Source organism: Giraffa tippelskirchi, chromosome 4 (assembly GCF_054371585.1).
Source record: "Giraffa tippelskirchi isolate mGirTip1 chromosome 4, T2T-mGirTip1v1.2.pri, whole genome shotgun sequence".
NCBI classification, from domain to species: domain Eukaryota; kingdom Metazoa; phylum Chordata; class Mammalia; order Artiodactyla; family Giraffidae; genus Giraffa; species Giraffa tippelskirchi.
In genome coordinates this window covers 33,116,596-33,137,542 of record NC_137278.1, presented here as the reverse complement: position 1 = coordinate 33,137,542, position 20,947 = coordinate 33,116,596, and the positions used below count along the sequence as shown (strand labels likewise).

The 20,947-nt window shown below is 43.4% G+C and overlaps 1 protein-coding gene across 3 annotated transcripts; it reads left to right on the top strand.

The window, feature by feature from the left end:
• The first annotated feature begins 1,216 nt into the window (after positions 1 to 1,216).
• On the top strand, positions 1,217 to 20,607 carry PPM1G (protein phosphatase, Mg2+/Mn2+ dependent 1G). 3 transcript variants are annotated; one of them, XM_081484192.1, is made up of 11 exons: positions 1,217 to 1,508; positions 15,108 to 15,177; positions 15,633 to 15,718; positions 16,048 to 16,180; positions 16,880 to 17,002; positions 17,201 to 17,295; positions 17,880 to 18,014; positions 18,348 to 18,582; positions 18,953 to 19,082; positions 19,587 to 19,689; positions 20,001 to 20,607. In XM_081484192.1, the coding sequence occupies exons 1-11, from the start codon at positions 1,389 to 1,391 to the stop codon at positions 20,202 to 20,204; spliced, it is 1,434 nt and encodes a 477-aa protein (XP_081340318.1). In that variant the 5' UTR covers positions 1,217 to 1,388; the 3' UTR covers positions 20,205 to 20,607. The 3 variants fall into 3 exon arrangements, with proteins under 3 accessions (XP_081340318.1, XP_081340317.1, XP_081340315.1); XM_081484191.1 differs by adding an exon at positions 14,740 to 14,838 and having other exon boundaries at positions 16,880 to 17,295; XM_081484189.1 differs by having other exon boundaries at positions 16,880 to 17,295.
• The last annotated feature ends 340 nt before the right edge of the window (positions 20,608 to 20,947 follow it).

Here is a 20,947-nt window from a genome sequence, read left to right as displayed (position 1 = left end):
GGGTGAAAGCATAGGAAGAGAAAACATGGAGAAACCCAAAGACATATTGCTGGAGCACTGGGTGGCAGAAACAGAGAGGAAGTGGGAGAGACATGCAATAATTGAATGAAGTATTAAAGGTCTGGTAAACTATGTTAAGGCATTAGAACTTTCTGAAGAGCAGGAGGAAGCCATGATTAATTTTGTATTTTAAAATGTTTATTCTTTGAGAATTTTTCCTTTCTCTACCATCCCCTGAATCCAACCTATTACTAAATCCTGTCCATTTCTTTTTGTCTAATTTGTTCGTTTATCTCTGTTCCCATTGCCACCAATTTAAGTCCCTGCCTTTCTCTCTCACGCTTAGATTAAGAGCCCTTTAACCAGTTAGTCTCCAGGCTTTCTCTCTACAAACTACACTGCACACAAAGACTAGACCAATCATCCCCAAAGGCTCCACCAGGATAACAGTGAAGTCCAAGCCACCCATTTTGGCATTTACGACCATTCTCTATCCTATCTAATGTTACTACTTAAAATCATTCTCCAACAAGGCAAGCAGCTTCCTCAAAGACCCTCCCCAAAGCAGTTCACTTTCTTAACCCCTGCAACCCCGTAACATTTTTCCCTTCTCCCCGGGCATAATGCACGCCTGGGGCATCCTGAGGACCTCAAGCAATAGCTCTTCCACTCCCCTTTCATTTCTTCTCCACCCGCACAGACTGGGTCAGAGAGAGGTCTTCATTTTCTTTTATCAGAAAGACAATCTCACATCCTACTCGCATAGGCCTCACAAGGGTACTTTATTCGGTCAGAACAAATTATTAATACTAGTCAACTATAATTGAACCGCATCGGGAGGATTTGTGGGAGTCCGAGAGCGCGGCGGAGAGAGAGCTGACACTCTAGAGGATGAACCGGAAGTGCCCAGTCCCACACAAAAGAGCCTCACACAAAATGCGAGAGGCCAGGCTAGGGGAGCGGAGGCGGGGGACAGCGGGGGACAGTCAGTGAGAGCTACTGGCTAGGAGAAGCCTACCAGGGCGCCCCAGGCGGGCCGCGGCCGTTGGTGGGCGTGACTACGCCAATCTCGCGGGAGCAGCGGTTGGGCGGGCCGTTGTCCCCGCGGGCGGGGCGAGTTGCTAAGGAAATGACTGCCCGCAGCGCCGCGCCGCGCCGCGCCGCGCCGGCCGGGCGGGGTCTGAAGCGGCGCCGTTTCCGCTTCCGCTCCCTCTCTGCTCCCGTCCCGTTACCGCCTCCTGGCCCGCCTCGCGCCTTTCACCGGCACCTTGCGTCGCCCGCGCAGTTCAGCTATCTCTTGCTACGCGCGCACCCGGGACCCCGGCTCCAGCGCCGGCACGGGTCGCGCTTCGTTCGCCTGCCCCTGAGGCAGCCGGTCAGCCGCCGCCATGGGTGCCTACCTCTCTCAGCCCAACACGGTGAAGTGCTCTGGGGACGGGGTCGGCGCCTCGCGCCTGACGCTGCCCTACGGCTTCTCCGCCATGCAAGGCTGGCGCGTCTCCATGGAGGTGAGGCGGGAGAGGCCCATAGGCTGGTGGCTGCAGGGCGGGAACCCGACGGAGAAAGGGAGCGGGGGGATGGGGTTATCCCCGGGGGAGGGTCCTAAACGAGAGGCTGTGGCCGCAGCGGCAGTTTGTGGGGCGACAGCGAGAGCGGGGCCGGGGCCGTGAGCGACCTGCTTGGTGCTAGGGGACCGTGTGACGGTGGCCAGCTTGGCGGCGAGCGCTCAGCCATGTGGGGGGAGGCACCTTCCGCCAACTGACCGACCTCCCCGTGCCTTCGCGCCATCCTCTCATGCCAACCTAGCTTTCCAGGCTCGTAAACTGTTTGAGGTTTAGTTGTAGGAGTAAAGAAGAGAGGGGCTTTTTATCCATTGACTTTTGCTCGAGAGAGGCGGATAGATGTGAATGACTGTACTTTAAGAAAAAATGTGGTATGAGAGCTCTATCTGGACGAGGAGTTTGACAGTGAAAGGAAGCCAGGCAAGTGGTCTGTTTCAAATTCATATTACCTAGTTGCCTGGCTCCGGGCACCACATGTTAATTTCAGAGGTTTGACTTGACTTCCAAGAATTGTCACTCGTTTGTTTTCCCTCAGGGCCGTTCCTAGCCTTAGGAAAACTTGAATTGTGTCAGTCACTCTAATTTCTTTTAAAATTATGCCTAATTGTTTTTTTCTTACTCGGAATTCCTCTACAACTTAGTAGTTGTCAGTTGTCTGTGCTTGTTGTAGTTTATAATTTCCTTCATTTTCAATCAAAAACTTTTTTTAATCTTAATCTACAGAAAACTTATTATCCCTTTATAGAAAATTGCACTGTTGGTAAAATGGAAAAATTCTGGATTAAAAGGAATAGTTTGGATATGAAACTACAAAGGAGAATGAAACTATGGTAGGAGGGAAAGGAAGAAAGACGTGTAAGACCTGTTTTTGTGAAGAGTATTGTGAGGTCTAGGCAGAGGAGCCAGGGTAATGCTCTAATTATGTCTGGGATGGAGGGTTTATCCACTTAAACTAGGTGGGCTTCAGGTAGCAGCCAAATACTGTCTCCCTTGGGAATTTCTTCAAAGCCCTCGCTCCTCCCTGTGGTTAGCTCTGGAATGACAGTATAAACTTAAATGGTTTGTGCTCAGACTGAAATTTTATACCTCTAGCAGACTTTATCATTAGGCATAAAATCTTCAAAAACAGAGAAGATCCTATAGTTTGTCTCACCAAGTTTGGCTCCCACATTTTACAGCTCAGAAATTGAGGCCCAAAGAGATTAGGATAGCTGTGCCTTGGTGGAAAGAATCTGTAGGATGAAAATTGTTCGGGACACTGTTCTCATCATTGTCAACCTGAAATGAAGCATTTATGTTTCTCTATGGTGCACTGTATGGAGCTTACCAGTTCAGTTGGATGCTTGGAAAATGTAATTATCTGGCTGGTGGAGATATCTTGATGGAGCTTTGAAAGGAAAGACTTAATGGCAGTCTTGTTTTTGGGTTAGTGGTAATTTGGAGGTTCCAGTTCTATGGCCTTTTCTGTTAAATTGTAAGATTTGAGGTGACTGTCTCAGAGTAAGGTTTTTCCTTTGAGTTTCTCAATCCGTATTTTCCACTTTTCCTCTCTGCTGTGGTCTTTTCCACTTCTCTGATATTCTTTCTAGTTTTCTTTATGAATTGAGTTGCTTGGATATTCAATTTCCCAAGTCATTTGCCCAGTGATTTTGTACTGTTTGCTTCTCTGTAGGGCATTTCCTTTTAGTTTTGGTTTCTCCTCTGGTAATTGGAATATAAGTGTTTCATGAGAGGCTGTTTGGTTTGTAGAAATCTTTCTAAACTATTCCTTAGATCCTAATCTTCCTCCTGAGAGATAACCACTTAGGGTTTTAAAATCTTATTATGCTGTTTCTGAATTTCCCTTTGTTTGAATAGTTAAATATACCTAATCAAATCCTCTTGAAGTCTTGTTTGGGATCCTGTTCTGCTGCATCCATAACTTTTGCTTCTGGCTTTGTTTCCTTTCTCCCTAAAGTATAATAGTTTCTTTGCCATGGCGAGAAAAGAACTTTGACTTCGACCTCTTGAGTGAAGAGCTACCTCTTAGCTTTTCAGAAAGTATACTCCTGTTCCTCTTAACCTTTGGGGCTTAATTCCACCAGTTTATTAATTCTATTGACCTTATTTGCTTAGTCCTAATGATTTAGTTGAGGTAAGTTTATCATAGCAGCACACATAATAAAGGTTACTGAAATCCTGACTGATGCATAGATTCAGCCTTAGAGAGTACTGTTTATCCCTTCTCTTGAGGCAAGATGGCATTTTATACCAGCTACCAGTAGCTGGCATTTTATACTTTCTGCCCCTCTCTAGCCCCTCTTGCTGTGGAACCAGGGTGTTCCAGTCCATCCTAAAGGAGATCAGTCCTGGGTGTTCATTGGAAGGACTGATGTTGAAGGTGAAACTCCAGTACTTTGGCCACCTCATGTGAAGAGTTGACTCATTGGAAAAGACCCTAATGCTGGGAAGGATTGGGGGCAGGAGGAGAAGGGGACGACAGATGAGATGGTTGTATGGCATCACCGACTCGATGGACATGGGTTTGGGTAAACTCTGGGGGTTGGTGATGGACAGGGAGGCCTGGCGTGCTGCGATTCATGGGGTCGCAAAGAGTTGGACACTACTGAGCGACTGAACTGAACTGAATCAGATTACTACAGTTGATATTACCTTCCCTTCTTCCTTTTCCATGATTTGGAGGGACCCTTAAACTTGTGGTGCTGGTGGTTGTTCAGTCACATCCAACTCTTGGCAACTGCGTGGACTGCAGCACTCAAGGCTTCCCTGTCCTTCATCATCTCCCCGAGTTTGCTCAAACTCATGTCCATTGAGTCGGTGATGCCATCCAACCATCTCATCATCTGTCATCCCCTTCTCTTCTGCCTTCAATCTTTCCCAGCATCAGAATCTTTTACAGTGAGTCGGCCATTCGCATCAGGTGGCCGAAGTATTGGAGCATCAGCTTCAGTATCAGTCCTTCCAGTGAATATTCAGGGTTGATTTCCTTTAGGATTGACTGTTTTGATCTTCTTGCTGTCCAGGGGACTCTCAAGAGTCTTCTCCAGCACCATAGTTCGAAAGCATCAATTCTTTGGCACTTGGCCATTTTTATTGTCCAGCTCTCACATCTGTACATGACTACTGGAAAACTCATAGCTTTGACTGTATGGACCTTTGTGGCAAAGTAATGTCTCTGCTTTTTAATACACTGTCTAGGTTTGTCATTGGTTTTCTTCCAGGGAGCAAGTGTCTTATAATTTCATGGCTGCAGTCACCATCCACAGTGATTTTGGAGCCCAAGAAAAGAAAGTCTGTCACTGTCTTCATTGTTTCCCCATCTGTTTGCCATGAAGTGATGGGACCGGATGCCATGATCTTAAGTTTCTTGAATGTTGAGTTTTTTGGGTTTTTTTTTTTAGTTCTACCAGTTGATTGCTACCAACCCATCTCCCTTCACCCTCATGCATGCATGCTCAGTCATGTAATCCCATGGACTGTAGCCCGCCAGGCTCCTCTGTCCATTGACTTTTCCAGGCAAGAATACTGGGAGTGGGTTACCATTTTCTTCTCCAGGGTGAATGTTGAGTTTTAAGCCAGCTTTTTCACACTCTTCTTTCACTTTCATCAAGAGGCTCTTTAATTCCTCTTCGCTTTCTGCCATAAGGGTGGTGTCATCTGCATATCTGAGGTTATTGATATTACTCCCTGCAACCTTGATTCCAGCTTGTATTTTGGGAGTTAACAGGTATGTTGTGGAAGGGTGCCTGAGAAATATTTATGGAAAGCTCTTGAGTTTCCGGTGTCAAAGAGACTAGGGTAATTTCAGTTTTTGGTTATGAGTGTCTCTGAAGTGACAAGATTGTTTCCTATTAGGAAGTTAAGATGTATATGTTTATATATGTGTGTATGTGTATATTAGAAACACTTACATTTACCCCCTTTTAAAGGCAGCATCAATGCATAACGTATAATTTTGAGTGGGATAGCTGTTGCCATCTTGAAGTTGGTTTATTAATGGTCAGAGAGGGTCATCTAGAATTGAATGTACCTAATGTTGAGCAGAAAGTTCTTAAGATACGTGCATGACAGTTTCAATCATTATATTAATAGGGGGAATATAAAGTGAAATATCACAGGCATGCTGTGGGGTTCCATTGGAGAGCGGGCATCTGAAGCTGAGGAGCATTTATTGTTTGATCCTTAGATTAGCGTCTCATCTCTGTGACTTAAAGCACTTTTTACTTATTGAACCAGATCAGAATTCCTTTGTCTAGGACATGGTTAAGCAACTTTCATAAAAGGGCATTCTTTTCATTTGATCAGCGTGCAGTACCTTTTCTTCACAATTCAAAGATAGTATGAAATGATATCAAATGTATGCCCTTGAGTACAGAGAAGTTGTTTTCTACTATTCCTTTATAAGTTTTCAAACAATTGTAAGTTACAGTCAGAATGTATTTCTCAAGATTTCAAGAATATTTTACATAAATTATTTCTATTGCCTGGTCCTCTAGCAATTAATACTACTCTCAGCCTCTGACCACCTTCTATTGGGTTATCTACTTAGAATTGTATGGCTTGAATTTCAGTGTAGAAATTAGATTTGATTAGTAGTTCTTGCCATTATTAGCTACCATTAAATTTGTGCTGTCTGGAAGCACAGATCTTTCGAACTGAACTAATAGCATCTCTGCTGTTTAATGACACGTTGTCATCTCAGTACCAGTTACAGTGGAGTTTTCTGTTTCCCTCTAGATCTAGTTCAGAGATGGAGTATATCAGCTTTAATCATGTGTAGTCCTTGAAAATGGATATTCAGGTTCTTTTTAAACAACTTTATTGTGCCATGTCCATTTAAAGTATACATTTCAAGGGTCATCCAAGTTGTACATGAATCAGTCAGTACTTCATTCCTTTTTTTATGGCTGAATCATCTTCCATTGTAACACATTTTGTTTATCTATTCATCAGTTGATGGATGTTGGGATTTCCACATTTTGACTTTTTTGAATAATGATGCTATGAACAATCATGTTCAAACTTTTGTGTGGAAATAGGTTTTATTTCTTTTGAGTGTATACCTAGGAGTTGAATTGCTGGGTCATATAGTGACTCCCATGTTTAACATTTTGAGGAACTGCCTAACTATTTTCCAAAGTGGTGGTTTCTGTTTACATTTTTACCAGCAGTATATGAGGGTGTCAGTTTCTCTACCTTGTCCTTATACCTGTTGCCCTTTTTTCCCTTGGTTATAGCCATTCTTATGGGTGTGAAATGATATTCCATTGTGGTTTTTATTGTATTTCTGTGATGGCTAATGGTGTTTGACATCTTTCCTTGAGCTTATTGGCCATTTAGGTATTCTTGGAGAAATGTCTATTCATATCTTTTGTCTTTTTTTTTTTTTTGCCATGCTTAGCGGCATGCGGGCATTCAGGATCTTAGTTTCCTGACCAGGGATTCCTAACTCCTTGAAATTAAAGCAATATTGGAGTTACTGAATTTCAGAAACAAATGAGCATTTTTATTCAAACAGTAGTCAAAGGCAACGATATGAAGAGAAGTTTTATTTACAATCCAGAGCAAGAATGAAGCTGGCACAGATTTATAATTTAAAAGATTAAACCTGTGCCCCGTAGAAGTGTGCAGAGTCTTAACCACTGGACCACCAGGGAAGCCCCTGTTGGTGGCCTTTTAGGCACCAGAGTTTTTAATTTTGATGAAGTCCATTTAGGTCATCCATTTTGAGTTAATTTTTGTGTATGGTGTAAAGAAGGGGTCCGGCTTCATAATTTTGCATCTGGATATGTTTGTCCCAACATCATTTATTTAGAATCCTATTCTTTTCCCTCTTTGAATTATCTTGGCATCATTGTTTAAGATCAGTTTACCATAAATATGAGGGTTTATTTCTGGAATCTTCATTCCATTCCATTGATCTGTGTACCACACTGTCTTGGTTACTATAGCTATTTTTTTTCACTTCTTCTTTTTGAGTCCCTCGTATAGCTGTATGAACTTGAGGATCAGTTTGTCAGTTTCACTGCAAAAGGCACCAGGGATTTTGATAGGGCTTATTCTGAATTTGTAGATCAGTTAATGAGTATTGCTATCTAAAGAGCCTCTTGATAAAAGTGAAAGAGTGAAAAAGGTGGCTTAAAACTCAACATTCAAAAAACTTAAGGTCATGACATCCGGTCCCATTACTTCATGGCAAATAATGGGGAAACAATGGAGACAGAGACAGAATTTATTTTCTTGGGCTCCAAAATCACTGCAGATGGTGACTGCAGCCATGAAATTAAAAAACGCTTGCTCTTTGGAAGAAAAGCTATGACAAACCTAGACAGTATATTAAAAAGCAGAGACATTACTTTACCGACAAAGGTCTATATGTATAGTCAAAGCTATGATTTTTCCAGTAGTCATGTATGGATGTGAGAGTTGGAGCATAAAGAAGGTTGAGCGCCAAAGAATTTATGCTATTGAACTGTGGTGTTGGAGAAGACTCTTGAGAGTCCCTTGGACTGCAAGGAGATCCAACCAGTCAATCTTAAAGGAAGTCAGTCCGGAATATTCATTGGAAGGACTGAAGCTGAAGCGCCAATACTTTGGCCACCTGATGCAAAGAACTGACTCATCAGTAAAGACCCTCATGCTGGGAAAGATTGAAGGCAGGAGGAGAAGGGGATGACAGAGGACACGATGGTTGGATGGCATCACCAACTCGATGGACATGAGTTTGAGCCAGCTCCAGGAGTTGGTGATGGACAGGGAAACCTGGCATGCTACAGTCCATGGGGTTGCAAAGAGTCGGATACGACTGAGTGACTGAACTGAACTATCTTAATGATATTAAGCCTATAGTTTTCTTGTGATGTCTGTCTGGTTTTGGTATCAGAATAATATTGGCCTCATAGAATGAGTTGGGAAGTGTTATCCCCTCTTCTTTATTTTGGAAGAGTTTGTGAAGAAGTCATACTAATTTTTTAAATATTTGGTAGAGCTCACTGGTGATGCTGTCTGAGCGTGGGCTTTTGGTAGGAAGTTTGTTTGTCTGGTAAAATACACATAACATGAAATTTGCCATCTTAACCATTTAAAACATACAGATCAGTAGTGTTAAGTAAATTCACTTTATTGTGCAACCAGTCTTCATAACTCTTTTCATCTTGCAAACTGAAACTCTATACCCACTAAACTACTCCCCATCCCCTTCCCACCCGGTACCTGGCCCCTGACAACCACTACTATTGTACTTTCTGTCTATGAATTTGACTGCTCTGGATACCAAAGTACTGGCTGGCTTATTTCACTTAGCATCATGTCCTCAAGGTTCATCCATGTTGTAGCATGTGTCAGAATTTCCTTTTTAAAGCTGAATGATATTCCTTGGTCCATACCACATTTTTTAAAATTCATTCATCTGTTGGTGAACATGTGAGTTTTTCTACTTTCGGGCTGTTGTGAACAAAGCTGCTATGAACATAGGTGTGTAAATACCTCTTTGAGACCCTAATGGGAAGTTTAAGATCAAGTTGTCTAGAGAAGGCCCACTTGGTGCTAGTTCACAGTGGCTGTGTTTAGCTGTGTCCTCAATGGGACCCCACTCCAGTACTCTTGCCTGGGAAACCCCATGGACGGAGGAGCCTGGTAGGCTGCAGCCCATGGGGTCTCGAAGAGTCGGACACGACTGAGTGACTTCACTTTCACTTTTCCCTTTCATGCACTGGAGAAGGAAATGGCAACCCACTCCAGTATTCTTGCCTGGAGAATCCCAGGGACGGAGGAGCCTGGTGGGCTGCCGTCTATGGGCTCGCACAGAGTCAGACATGACTGATGTGACTTAGCAGCAGCACAAGACAAAGGACTCCGCTGGTGTCTTTTATTATAAGAGTACTAATCTCATTCATGAGAGCTCCTTCCTCATGACTTAATTGCCTCTCAAAGCCTGCACCTCTAAATACCATCACATTGGCAATGAAGTTTCAATATATGAATGTCGGGGGGGACATAAAACATTCAGTCTAACACAGTGGTAATATGTGCATATGATTTTTAAAATCAGACAGTAATACATGACTTTTTAAAATAAAAACATGTAGTTCTCTTTCCAACCACCTTCAAAATTTTTTCCTTGAATTGCAAAGATTTAGATAAATTTAAGTATCAGAAATCTAAATGGTTGATCCAGTAACACAGCCTTTATGAATGTATTTGTAACCTTAGGAGATTGACATCAGGAAAAATAAAGTGAAAATTGCTCAGTTGTGTCCGACTCTATGCAACCACGTGGACTGTAGCCTGCCAGGCTCCTCTGTCCATGGAATTCTCCAGGCAGTTCTGCTGGAGTGGGTAGCCATTCCCTTCTCTAGGGGATCTTTCCAACCCAGGGATCGAACCCAGCTCTCCCACATTGCCGGTGGATTCTTGACTGTCTGAGCCACCAGGGAAGCCCACAGGAAAGGTAAGCAGGAGTTTATTAATAACAGATCCATTGGTTGTCTAGATGGTCAGAAGGGGCTGTGTGATATATGATCTAGTAAGGCAAGCCCTGAGAGTCCTGATTCAGGTGACCTGTGTATTCTACATCATTTCTTTCAGATCATCTCGGTGGTTATTGTGTTATGAGACATCTCTAGGTTTAGAGTGGTAAACGAAGGATGAGTTATCCCTAAGATATTTGTAAAACAGCCTGTTTTCATGCTGTTTTGGACCTATGACACTTTTCCCCTATGGGATTTGGATAACAATACAAGATAATATATGCTGAATGCCAAATAACTGGTACAGACAGTCAATATTAAGAGAATTCAGAAGGGGAATGATCACAGAGTATTGGTGTGATTGAGAAAGATCTCTTGGAGATGGTGAGACTAAGTGGACCTTTAGGAAACAGTATAAATGGTAACAAATGGGGAAGAGAAAAGTGAGAGAAGGAAAAATATTAGAAGAGATAGGAGGAAAGATTGAGGTAGGCATGCTTACTTTGCCAGGGTAGAGTGTTCTAGTATCAAGAGTGCCAAGAGTAGTTTCTTTGGGGGAATGGTATGAGTTAAAGAGATTAGGTTATGGAGATGGATAGGAATGATTATTGAGTGCCTTTAATTGCCAGTAAGTTGATGGTATTAATCTAATGGAGTAGGGTTCATTGAAGGGCCTGACAGTAAAACATCATATTAGGGAGATTAATGTGGCAACTGGATGTATGTGGGCTGGATTACAGGAGATAGAGAGTAGAGACAGGAGAGGAGTTAAAATATTGAGTAAAGTCATCCAGGATCATAGTTACGAGGGAAAAGTTAGCAGGACTCAGTGATAGATGTTGATGTATGGAAGTCAAGGAGGACTGATACTAGGTGTTGCCTAGGAGAGTTAATATTCCATCCACAGGAATAAGACATGTAGGAGAAGCTGTGATTTTTTTTTTTTGGCAGAGGTTGGGGGGGCAGAGACTGCTAAGTTCCTGTTTACATATGTTAAGTTTGAGGTGGAGAAGGGACATCCTGTGGAAACAGACAATTGGAGGTATAGAATTACACTTCTTCACGGAACCTAAGAGAACTTTTGAGAAAGCTGACATGGTTTGCACTGTTTAATTTCATACAATGGTTGGGGAAAATGAAGCCTGCAAAATGGCTGTTTGGGTTGCTGTTACGGTTATTGCCTATTCTGTGACGTATGATCTTGAGGGAGAAGGGTTTGTGTTTGGGAGGAAATGTTAATCTAGAAAGAGAAGAAATACTGCTTCTGAGGAAGACGTGAAGGAGAAGTTAGACACTGCTATGGAGAAATTAGAAATCTTCCTAGGGAAATGAGGTATGTCTTGAAATAAGACGTCAGTCTAAGTAAAGTAAGAGGTTAGCTCATCTGCTAGGTTGTTGTTTAGTCGCTAAGTCCCATCTGATTCTTTGCAACCCCATGGACTGTATCCCACCCACCAGGCTCCTCTCTCTGTGGAATTTCTCAAGCAAGAATACTGGAGTGGGTTGCCATTTCCTTCTCCAGGAGACCTTCCCCACCCAGAGATCAAACCTGTGTCTCCTGCATTGGCAGGCAGATTCTTTACCGCTGAGCCACCAGGGAAGCCTTTTTTCTGCTAAGAGTGAACAGAAAATATCCGTGAGAACTTGAGTAGTGTGGAAAAGATTTGTGACTAACTGTGGTTCATAAATTTAAGAGTCAGTGCAGAATAGAGAACAAAATTCTAAATGGAAGTAGTCACTGCAATCAACATTTCATGACATTTTTATGACTAGCAATACTTAGTGGCTCAGATTCAAGGGTAAAGAAAGCAGTTGGTCGGGTTATACAAGGATGGATGAGTTTTTCTAGATTGCTAAGAGACAGTGTTGAAATGCTTAGCTCCAACTCAGAAAGGGACAGAAAGACAAGGGTAAAGGTAAGGAGGCTATGGTTGAAGATATAACGGGGAAATTGAAGTGCTTAGAGAAGGTAGAACAGTTCCAAGTGACATAGATCCAAAGCCTTATCAAAAAGTGGAGGAGAACATAATGTGGAGAGTTCTAGGAACTGAAACCTCAAGGCAGAAAATGAATCTTTATTGTGGGCATTCCTTTTTGAGAAAAAGGATAGAGAAGATGTGAACCGGCTGCAACATTTCAGAGCAGAATATATATATATATATACTTACGTACTACATCTCAATTTCCAAAGAATTTTTACACATTTTACATCATCCTCATGATTGTCCTGTGAGGATATGAATAATGCAGATACTTTCATTCCATATTGTAGACATAATTATTACCCAAATCTCACCTTCCACTGTTTGGTATGTGATCTTACAGATTTCTTACATACAGATAATTTATGTTTTGCTTTTTATCACTTAACATGTTGTGAACTCATTTCTAAATGAACACATATTCCTCATTTCTAACAACTGCATGTATTCCATTGGACAGATGTACTGTTTGTGATCTATTCATGGAAATTTAGATGGTTATAATTTTTTTATTGTAAGTAATGCTATAATAAGAATTCTTTGTATCTTTTTATCCTTGTGTTAGTACTTCCATAAGATAAATCTAGAAGTCAAATTTCTAGATCAGAAGACATGCATATTTTAATACATATTACCAAATTGCCTTCAAGGAAAACTGCTAATTTATATTCCTGTTGATCAGAGTATGAGAATATGTTTTTATCTTCACTCTTATTACTACTGGATACTGTTAATCTTTTTCATCATTCTAATTTGCACAAAAAGATAATTCCTTGTTTTTTTTAATGTCCATTTGATTACTATAGAAGGTAATTATTTTTCCAGTGTTCACTGATGGCTAGATCTTCTGCTTCAAAATCACATGATCTTGTGACAAACAGTGAGAAGTCAAAGAGATTTTTTAAATAGAGGTGTGGGTTCAAAAGAGACAATACAACTGTGATTTAGAGTAGTGTTGCAGGACAGAGAAAGACCAGTTGATTCTCTTGTCCACTGAGAAGTAGTGGACAGGAAGAGTGGTAAGCTCCTCTACCAAAAAAGTGCAATTAAAAGACATTTAATTTACTTTTGAAAAGGTAAACATTCCCATGGTTCCCTCTTGCTCGCATTCATCTGTTTGTACCCTCATGCCCTCCCACAGTTTATTTTTATTAGTTTTCTGTGTGTCCTTGTAGTATTAAAGTATGAGAAGACAAATGTCTTTTCCTGTACTCCTTCTTACACAAAAAGCAGCTTACTAAATAAATACATTATTATATGCTTTGCTTGCTTTATTTAACAAAGTATCTTGGAGATCGTCCATGGATTGTTTTTTTTAAGGAAAGCAATATTTGTGGGTCTCTAGTATTCACTAACATGATTTTAATTTACTGTTACTTCAATGTGTACAAACATAGACCTGGACATAAATTCCATGCCAACAAACCAAACTGCAAAATCAACAGAACTAAAATCAACATTAATGTGACACAGCTGTTTTGCTGAAACTAATCAGATACAGCACATCTTGGCACATAATGGATACTCAGATATTTGAATGAATGAATGAACGAACGAATGAATGAATTCTTAGGCACATTAAAGTCTGAGAACCACTGTAGAGACAATCATAAAAGGCAAGAAAGATGTTGGTGAAAGGAGAGGAAGGGGCAGTATGATAAACCCTGTCTTAGAGGGATGGTAGGTCAGCATGCCTGGTGGTAGAGTCATTGGTAAAGTGGGGGAGAGGAGGAAGATGACTTTGGTGTGGGGTTCTCTAGATCTCAGGGATGAGGCTAAGAGGCAGTTGTGTCGATGAACACACAGGCCATCAAAGGCCTTCTGAGTATGCCCATTAGCTTCTGGGGCCCTTTCTCTTAGAGACAATCAGAGGGAAATAAGGGTACCTCCTTTTCAATGCTCTTTGCCTATCTTAAAACCCTAAGTTTAATTTTCTAGAAGACTTGTATAATGAGAGCATAGTCTTATTTTAGGGACAGCAGAACTGCTACACTCAGATCTCCTCTTAACTATCAATATAATTTTAAAAATGTAAATACTAAATACCTGAAAGACAAAGGAGAACTATTAACTTTACTAATTAATCAGAATAAATAAATAGTTATATCCTTTTTGTCTGTAGAGAATATACCTATAAGACCATTGCAAATTTCTTTTCAAATGTGCTGTGCCTTCAGAAGTAAATGGTGTCTCAGTTCCAGCTGGGGGTGGGAGGTGGGACGACTGTTTGTGACCCCATGGACTAGAGCCCTCCGTGCTTCTCTGTCCATGGGATTATCTAGGCAAGAATACTGGAGTGGGTTGCCATTTCCTTCTCCATGGGATCTTCCCAACCCAGGGATCTAACCCATGTCTCCTTTGTCAGCAGGCGGGTTCTTTACCACTGAGCCACCTGGGAAATGGCTGATTGTAAATTCCAGTTAACAAGTACTGCACAAAGTGTAGTTTAATAACTATTTGTTGGAAAGATTTTCTTTTGTAACTGTATCCTCCACCTAGCCTGGGGGGGGTAATCTGTTTTGATGGTGCTTTTCTGGGGGTGGGGTGGGGATGCTTCCACTCAGGCTGTTTTAGGATTCTCCTAGAAATTTTGCAGGTAGGTAAGGCTCTCAGGTCCCTTTGTCACTTTTTGCTATCCTCCCTAACATTTTCTTCTTGAAGTTCAGTGATTCATAGAATGGGTCTGGAAGTGACTTTAAAGATCCTTTATTCTGGTTCTTCCCATAGTTGCCACAAATCCAAAAGGGTCAGGTCTAGAGTTCCAACAGCCAAACATTCTGCCATCTGGACTGAGATCTCCTAGGCTGAGGCTGCTAGACTGCAGAGGTAGTGACCTGATTCATCTCTTCCCTTCTTCCCTCCCGCCTTCCTTTCCTTTTGCTCTCTCCCTCCCTTCCCTCCTTCCTCCCTGCTTCCTTTCTCCCACCCTTGTGCTGTTCTTATCATCCCATCTTCCTTTCTTATTTCTAGGCCATGTAGGTCAGCCAGGGAAGGGTTAGTGAGATTAAGATGTGAAGGTGATCCTTCTGACCTGAGATGCACAAGGAAGAATATCCTTTGACCTTAAGAAATGCTAATTATGCTCTTTTTCGTAGGATGCTCACAACTGTATTCCTGAGCTGGACAGTGAGACAGCCATGTTTTCTGTCTATGATGGACATGGAGGTAACTTTAGCAGATCATACTGGTAACATTGTGGGAACCCCAATTCCAGGTCCTTTGTTCTTTTCTTTTCCAGAGTTCTGGTCCTCAGGTACCATTTCCTGCCTAGTGCTGTTTTTCTCTATTCTGCCATTCCTTCTTCCCAGTAGGATATTTGATTTGTTCTTAATCTCACCAGGCTTTGTTTTAATACAAGAAGCCTTTCCCTATATTGTCTCTTTTTCACTGAAAACTAAGTATACAGGTGAGAAAACACATGGGCAGTATTAACATAGCCCTGAGAGAGGTGATGGTGAAATCCATTTTCTTGGTCAGAACTCCCAAAACATTGTTGTTCAGATAGGTTTCAGATGTGCTAAGATATTCATCTCCTCAAGCTTTGGGATTCACTGGTGTGTTGATATATCACTTTCTGTGTGTGCAAAGCTGTGCTCTGGGTGACTTTACCTTTCTTCTAGGGGAGGAAGTTGCCTTGTACTGTGCCAAATATCTTCCTGATATCATCAAAGATCAGAAGGCCTACAAAGAAGGCAAGCTACAGAAGGTCTGTCTTCCCACGCTGTTCATTCTCCACTTCTGCAGACTTTCCCTTTTTCTTTTTTCCCCCCAGTTCTTGGCTTTTCCTTTTTGATTGCCACCCAGCTGCTTCTTACTATATTTCTTAAAGAATTCTGTACCTGCCCACTTGGTCCTTTTTAGAGTGTCTTATTGATTCCCAAGTCTCTGAACTGTTTGTCTCTGAGTTATCTCATAGTTTGGTGGATCACTCTGATGTGCCTCCCATCCTTGTGCCCAGAATTGTGTATAGGCAATTCATTTTGTACCCACATAGTTTTTCCTACACTTGCCTTATACTATTTTGCTTATATTTAGGCTTTGGAAGATGCCTTCTTGGCTATTGATGCCAAACTGACCACTGAGGAAGTCATTAAGGAGCTGGCACAGATTGCAGGGCGACCCACTGAAGATGAGGATGAAAAAGAAAAAGTTGCTGATGAAGATGATGGTGAGTGTGGCACCTTTTGTTTGAGAGGAAATCAGCATACTAAAGAACTGTTCTTTAATATACATATAAATTACGTGTCAACTCTAAGAGAAGATGGCTTCCTGGGGACCTGGGAAATCCCCACGTTAAAGAATCCCCTGTACTACAGGTGGTAATGAATAGGAGAGAGACAATTAACCTTTGTTGAGTCCGTAGTGTTGTAGTTGTAAGCATTTTTGTATACATTATCTTTTGTCATTGTGATGGGGTCTTTCTGGTTCCTTGTAATGTTTATGTGATCTTTTTTTTTTAAGATTGGAACTGCTGTTAGCCATACCAGCCAGTCATTAAGCCTGGGCCCTAGGCCTGGACTGGCATTGTGGACTTCCTGAGTCCTCAGTCAGAATAGGGTTTCCAGCTTACCCATAAAACATGAGAGGTGATAGGCAACACATACAGTGACTAGTATTCCTTTGACTAAGAAGGGAGTGAAACACAAAGACAAAGGAAATATCTGGAGGCTGATGTTGCTTGAGGAAAAGGAAGCAAAGGGCTGTTTTTCTGTTCTTCTGAGTTGTGATAAGAGACAGGAGCTATTTGAGAAGTGGGAGGTGGTGGGCAAGTAAGTTGGAACTCAGGTCACAAGGGCTGTGGAGGTAGTAAGGGACTGCTTCCTGGAGGAGTCTGGCATGGGGCGCTGATGTAGCATCTCCCCTGCAGTGGACAATGAGGAGGCTGCACTGCTGCATGAAGAGGCTACCATGACTATTGAAGAGCTGCTGACACGCTACGGGCAGAACTGTCACAAGGGTGCTCCCCACAGCAAATCTGGAGCTGGGACAGGCGAGGAACCAGGGTCCCGGGGCCTCAATGGGGAGGCAGGACCTGAGGACCCATCTAGGGAAACTTCTGCAGAGGAAAATGGCCCCACAGCCAAGGCTCACACAGGCCTTTCCTCCAACTCGGAATGTGGGACTGAGGCAGGCCAAGGTGGGGAGCCTGGCACTCCCACTGGTGAGGCTGGGCCTTCCTGCTCTTCAGCCTCCGACAAGCTGCCTCGAGTTGCTAAGTCCAAGTTCTTTGAGGACAGTGAGGATGAGTCAGATGAGGCGGAGGAGGAAGAGGAAGACAGCGAGGTAAGGGCCCATGGGGTCAGACAGATGCTGAAGTTGTAGAGAGGGCCTAGTTGATCGATGTGCATAATTGCTTTCTACTCTTTTCTGTCTCCTATTTTGACAGCATCCCGCAAATATAGTTTAAGCTTTTTAAAAATTCATTATCTCTACTAACACAGGTACCATTAGCGCCCTCTTACCTCTTCTTTTGTTGACATTGTAACAAATAGATCTAGTTCTAGCCTTTCAGAGTCTGTCTCCTAGAGAGATAACAAGATGGTGTTCCTTTTGGATAGTTGGGTGTTTCTTTTTTCTGGGCAGCTTATTCTCTGGTCATGTTGCTGGAAGGTGCATTTGGCTAGCAGCCCTGGCCTTCCCCAAGGTTTCCTGCTAGTGACCACTGAACCTAGTTCAGGAAACCAGTATATCCATGCTAGCCCTCTCTCCCTTCTGCCACATTTTTCCATTAGGATCTTATATATATACATCTACCAGTGTTTTGAGAATCTGTGTTCAGTAAAGGCCTCTTGGTTCTGAGTGTGAGTTAGGAGGAGGGGCAAGGGGGTCACCCCAGCCTCAGTAGCCTGGGGTCGTCCCTCTGGCAGGAATGCAGTGAGGAAGAAGATGGCTACAGCAGTGAAGAGGCAGAGAATGAGGAAGACGAGGATGACACTGAGGAGGCCGAAGAGGATGAGGAAGAAGAAGAGATGATGGTGCCTGGGATGGAAGGCAAAGAGGAGGTGTGTGGGGCAAGGGGGGGCCAATGAGTCTGAGAAAGCCAAGAGGCTAGGTGTGGTGAATTCTCTGATTGTGATTTTGGGAGTAGGGTCCCCTTTCTATCTTAGCACTGAAGTCAGTGGTCGTGAAGGGATTTACTCTACAAGGGGAACTAGCTCTTTTGGGTAGAATTGTCTCAGAAAGGGGGGAGAGCATGCCTTAGTTTCTGGAAAGATTAAATCTGTGCTCCTGTCTGTTAAAGCCCTCTTGGTGGTCCTAGTGAGAGGAGAAAATATAGAATGATGAGAACTGTTATCCAGGAGCTCCTATGATGCCATCCCTTTCTTCCTTTTAAGCCTGGCTCTGACAGTGGTACAACAGCAGTGGTGGCTCTGATACGAGGGAAGCAGTTGATTGTAGCCAATGCAGGAGACTCCCGCTGTGTGGTGTCTGAGGCCGGCAAAGCTTTAGACATGTCCTATGACCACAAACCGGAGGATGAAGTGGAGCTAGCACGTATCAAGAATGCTGGGGGCAAGGTTACCATGGATGGGCGAGTCAACGGTGGCCTCAACCTCTCCAGAGCCATTGGTAAGGGCCAAGAAACTATGGGAAAGAATTCTGGGGTCTTGTTCTCTGTTCCAGATGCCTATAGCAAACTTTAACCTTCATAGCCCTTTTATTTTTCAAACTACTTTTGTATCTACTACCTTTGTCCCTTAAAACTTCTCTGTGAAATAGGTAAGATAGGTATTGGAAAAGACAGGTTAGTGACTGACCTAAAGTTCAGCAACCCAAAGACAGGGCTGAAACCAGAAAAATTAGAACTCATTTCATCCCACTAGATAATGGAACTTTGTAAAGAAGAGAAATGAACAGCAGGGTTTGACTGGCCTCAAACACAAATCTGTGGGAGGTGCTCAGACTACTTACTCATCAACCAGCCATTCCTTTACTTCAGGAGACCACTTCTACAAGAGAAACAAGAACTTGCCACCAGAGGAACAGATGATTTCGGCCCTTCCTGACATCAAGGTGCTGACTCTCACAGACGATCATGAATTCATGGTCATTGCCTGTGATGGCATATGGTGAGCACTGGCAGAACACCCTAAAATTCCCTTTTTCCCCTGCAGCGTTACTTACCATGTGGGGCTCTGAGCTTCTTTATCTTCTTACTAATGACTGTAGTCAGCCCCTTTTCTTGGGTTGCTCTAAAATTAGAGCCTATATAGGCAGCTTGGTATCAAGATCCCCAAGCTGATGGCAGAGCTGACAACAGTCTCTGTGGGTGTTTACATTGGCCTGGGGCATCTGTCGGGCTTCCCAGGTGGCACAGTGGTCAAGAATACACCTGTCAGTGCAGGAGATGGGTTCAATCCCTTGGGAAGATCCCCTGGAAGAGAAATTGGCAACCCACTCTAGTATTCTTGCCTGGAGAATGCCATGGACAGAGGAGCCTGGTGGGTCCATAGAGTTGGACACACTTGAGCAACTGAGCACGCACACATGGGGTATTTGTCACCTCTATCCATATTCTTCTACTCTGCCTTGGTGGGACTAAAAAAGATTCTTACTGTTGTTTATGACCCCAGGAATGTGATGAGCAGCCAGGAAGTTATAGACTTTATTCAATCGAAGATCAGCCAGCGCGATGAAAATGGGGAGCTTCGGTTACTGTCATCCATTGTGGAAGAGGTAAGTCCCAGGGTGGAGAGAGGGTGTCTGGTTTGTGTATCCAAAATTTTCTCTTTTAGCCTGAGTTAAAATCAGAGCCTGGGAATATCACTATTTACTGACATACTAAACTCTGACTAGAAAGATGCACTTTCCCTCATTTCCCTGACTTATCCTTATGCATTATGGACTAGCATGTAACCTGTTTTGTGGCACCTGTTGCCTGTTCCCTTCCTTCTGCCACCCTGTCTCAGCAAGGCCAGCCCTCTAAGACTTTAGGTTCCCAGAAAGTTTTCAAACCCTGCAGCTGAGCTGCCCATTCCCTTTTGTAGCTGCTGGATCAATGCCTGGCACCAGACACTTCTGGGGACGGTACAGGGTGTGACAACATGACCTGCATCATCATTTGCTTCAAGCCCCGAAACACAGCAGCGCCTCAGCCAGAGAGTGGCAAGCGGAAACTGGAGGAGGTGCTGTCTACCGAAGAGGCTGAAGAAAATGGCAACAGCGACAAGAAGAAGGCCAAGCGGGACTAGTGGTTGTCCAGACCTCTGCCCACCTAGACTGTTTTCTGAGCCCTCCAGACTGAGACTGAGTTTTGTCTTTTTCCTTTAGCCTTAGCAGTGGTTATCAGGTGTGCAGGGGGAGCTGGGTGGCTTGGCTCAGCCCATTCCAAAGAGGGCTCTCCCTCCACACAGCAGCCTGGGAGCCTCTGCTGTCCTCCCCAGCCTCCTCCTTGCTCCTTGGGGCTCATCACCGGTTCTGTGCCTGTGCTCTGTTGTGTTGGAGGGAAGGACTGGTGGTTCTGGTTTTTACTCTGTGAACTTTATTTAAGGACATTCTTTTTTATTGGCGGCTCCATGGCCCCTAGCCGGTTGCACCTGCTCTCTGTTGTACACTTTCAATCAACACTTTTTCAGACTAAAGGCCAAAACCTAATCGTGCCCACGGTGTCCTTTTTTTCTCTACTGCCATCTTCACTCACCCGGCGTGCCCTGGCTCTGTACTTATTCCCACCAGAGTAGCATCTACGTGTGTGTGTGTGTGCACGCGCGCGCGCGCCTTTGCCTGCCTGTAGTAGTGTAAGTTGGGGAGAAGGGGCCTGGGTATTGTAACTCCCTGAGCTGCCGACAGGCTGGCCTGCTGTCGCAGCTCATTCTCACCCCCTCCTAGAGTTAGGAATGATTTCCTTGTTCCTCCTGCGAGGAGTCAAGATCGAGCTGGTGGCCTTGTAAGTCTAAAGCCAGGGTCAGTGTTTGACCTACCCTCCTTGCCGGCC

Excerpts from the sequence above, each read along its gene's own strand:
- PPM1G (XM_081484189.1), top strand. The coding sequence starts at position 1,389 with ATGGGTGCCTACCTCTCTCAGCCCAACACGGTGAAGTGCTCTGGGGAC. Across the intron at positions 16,181-16,879 it reads AGTTGCTGATGAAGATGATG|TGGACAATGAGGAGGCTGCA; the intron begins GTGAGTGTGGCA and ends TCTCCCCTGCAG. Across the intron at positions 18,583-18,952 it reads CAACCTCTCCAGAGCCATTG|GAGACCACTTCTACAAGAGA; the intron begins GTAAGGGCCAAG and ends CCTTTACTTCAG.